Genomic DNA, 3,308 nt, shown 5'->3' on the forward strand with positions numbered 1-3,308 from the left:
GTCTCGGGGTCCCCATCCAGGAAGACGGCAGTGACCAGTGCAGCTGAGTTTGCTGGTATTCGTTATCATACTTCGCTGCCAAGTCATTGTTTGACCACCTCTGGTTCTCTCTCACCCTTCACGTGTTTGTGCGAAAAGAGCCTTTCGAGGAAGTCGGTCGACTGGCATACTCAGCATGTGGCCAAGCCAGCGCAACCTATGGAGTGTGATCAGTTCATCCATCGAGGGTGAGTTATTTCTCCCGAATACCATTCAACGTAGTTCAGAATTGCTGATCCGGTGTTCCCATCAGATTCGGGCAATGCTCCGAAGACATCGATGGTCAAACACTGAAAGTCTTTTGACGTCCTCGGCGCGCAGCGGCCAGGTTTCTGATCCATATAGTAATATAGAGTGCACCTCAGCATTGTAAACTCGACCCTTGACAGAGAGGCCGAGAGAGTATTTGATGAAGTACTACTTATTTACGACTTTCTGCTCTGTAATCGATAAAGGCGAGACACTGTTGGAAGATTTGCTATTGGTTTTTTAACCTTTTGTGGGGTAACTTAGATGCCAAGTCCATCTCACAGGAGCCATGAAGGATTTACAATCAGGTCTAACAACGGAGGAAAAGACGTTAGTTTGGTGAAGCCTTTTGTACCATCAAATGAAAGCGTGGTCTACCAGTAAACGGCGTGTGCACTCCGTACAATAAAAGTTCAACATCAATTTTTAGTCTGCGTAGCCATGTAGAAAGATATCCTTCCCAGATGGAAGCTAAACAGAGGTAAACTGTCCACCTGCACACTGGTTATGGCTTTCAAGAGTCAACGGTATTTTCTATTGGGTGCAATCCTGACTAAGATTTGAAGTCAGATGACCTACATTAGTGCATGCAAACGCATGAAGGCTGAGCACAACAAGGTACGTGAGTTTGTGAATTGAAGTTATATTCGATTTGAAGGTCTTCTCTAAATCAGCACTGAAGATGGACCGAGTTCTTCAAAATTTGGAGGAATTACACGGAACAGAAGCTTTATTTTCTCCACTGATAGTTCATGCTGCAAAATTCAGCTTTGTAACTTCGGGAACTCGAAGTTGCAGGTATTAAAGGGATATGAATAAAGAAACGTGATTTTCCCAAATACTACTGAGAAGGGCCGTCTGTACCAATATAGCGTAGGTATGTGTGTCTGAAAGTGTTTCTTGAACAGTCTGGTTTGCAAAAAGTACATATTCACTGAAATCCTGACAGAGACAAGTGACATCCTCCGCACAAAAGACTACACGGAGTGGAAATTGGCCGGTGAGATATTCAATACCCAACTATTCCGGTTAAAGTGGCCAATCATTTGAGGGGAGCTCTCAGCGATAAACCAAACAGTTCAAGGGGTCTGACATAGATTGTAGTAAAAGAAAAACCCAGTCATACATCGTTCACCTTTATAATACTTGTAATACATGATGACATTGGTAGCAGCCCCTAGATACGTCAGGAGCCTAGTACTGAACTGAAAGTGCTCCAGAGCGAAGAATGCCGAAGACGGGCTTGTACAATCTAAGGTTTGTCATGAATCAGTGCCCGTCACATAGATGCTGAACAATGGTCAGATACAGTAGTTCAGCAAACCAGGGATCAAGTTCGGATGCATGTGGCTTAGCAACAGAACAAATAATCCAACAGACCACTGACACAGAAGATTAACTAGCTTCTTGTGGTCGTGACAACTGGGGTTGTATTTCACTCATTTTAGGCGTGGTTAAGGTCCGCGTGTCATTGGCTGTTCAGCTGACTGCAAGAAGGGACGTTCAGTGGATGGAGATTGAACTCAGTGACAAGGCTAGTAAAAATTCCTATGCCGACAATTAGACCATTCATTGCGCTTTTAATACGTGCGGTGCCTTTGCCACCTTCCATCCAAAACCACGGATGTTTTTCCCTACCTTGCCAGACGAACATGAGTTAAAGCCTAGACATAAGGAGAACCAGCTCCGAACGTAACGGGACTACATACCTACCAATGGAATAACCGTTTTCCGTTAAGACAGATTTCATTGGATGTTCTTTACTCGCCCTTGACAGATGAGTTGTAGTCTTGGTAACACTTCTGACCTCTTGTACGCGACAGCGATCAATAGAGCAGCTGGCTCGCACGTTCATTGATTTTTCTGGTTTGGCCAAGCGCACCAGGCGATCAGGCGGCTATCCAGACCGGGGTTAACGGTAATAAGGAGGCATTAAGGGGCTGTGGTTCACAAGACTGGTAAGGCAATTTATGCGGTTAGTAGTCAGCTATCGATGGATTGGATCTGAAGACGCGCGCTATCAACTTAAGGGTGAATACTACTGAGGGGGCATGCGAGTAGTCTGTGGTCATATCGAAGCTCTGCTGAAGTCTCATAGAAGGTGGAACTGTTTTGCAGTGTTCGTTTGCAATTGCGTGATAGTCAATGAATATCCAGGAAATCCAGTGTTTAAGGCACGAACCTAATAACTGGAAGGCCTGTGGTTCGAACCCAACCCTGTCGGCTTGAGTGTCGCAACCTGGCAGTATCTAAGCCCTCGTAGTTCAGCCGGGTGGAGTCGCAGCTAGGTTTCACGCTGAAAGATTCTTCCATTATCTTATAGTTCGCTGGATTGGAGGGCTTTCCCAAGTATAGACTTGGTCCTTACGGACTAGAGGTTTGGCACATATGCGTACCAATGTTTCTCTTGTTCAGTGTTTATTCTGAAACTTCGCCATAAACAGCGACACATACTCATTTGTAAACAAATTTGGTTTCGTGAGAGACTCACCTGGGACCCAGCTGAAGCCCTTGTTTGTGATGTTTTCAGGCAACTGAATGTGCTGCACCAGGCCACATCATGTTTAGGTAGCTACGATATTCGAGATTTCGCGATTCATGTATATATTTGTAATGCACTACTCATAAGGTTGCTGAAAGCGCCTCGACAACCCACAAACGGTTTCGCCCTTCTTGGGGCTCATCAGGTAGGCGCAGTCCCCGGGTTTCCGTCAACCTTATGTTCTACTTGAAACCAAATTGCACGGAATTAGCGAAATACTCTCACTTGGAAACGAATTTGGGGCTGTCGAAGAATTTTCAGCAAACTTATGAGTAGGTATAAACATTTTTGTTGCATTTTATTGCAGAAAATAGCATGGCATTCACTATTTTGTAAACATCAAGAGAATTAGGGTGGGTATAAAATCACCTTCACTATGACTGTCAAGGTCACTGTCAAAATTTTGACATACACTTGCCTTTCGGTAAACCTATGGACAGAGAACGTGTGACCGACGGACAAAAGGATTCGAAAAGAG

General features: G+C 44.7%; 1 protein-coding gene across 1 annotated transcript in view; it reads left to right on the plus strand.

The window, feature by feature from the left end:
• The window catches only part of T265_13889 (hypothetical protein), a gene marked incomplete at both ends in the record, with an annotated part of 8,012 nt that extends 4,910 nt beyond the window's left edge, over positions 1–3,102 (plus strand). The window contains 4 exon segments of the mRNA XM_009170991.1: positions 21–227; positions 1,197–1,288; positions 2,704–2,975; positions 2,980–3,102. Coding sequence (XP_009169255.1) covers positions 21–227; positions 1,197–1,288; positions 2,704–2,975; positions 2,980–3,102 — 694 coding nt within the window.
• Between the last annotated feature and the right edge of the window lie 206 nt (positions 3,103–3,308).

This window comes from Opisthorchis viverrini (genome assembly GCF_000715545.1).
Source record: "Opisthorchis viverrini unplaced genomic scaffold opera_v5_117, whole genome shotgun sequence".
NCBI classification, from domain to species: domain Eukaryota; kingdom Metazoa; phylum Platyhelminthes; class Trematoda; order Opisthorchiida; family Opisthorchiidae; genus Opisthorchis; species Opisthorchis viverrini.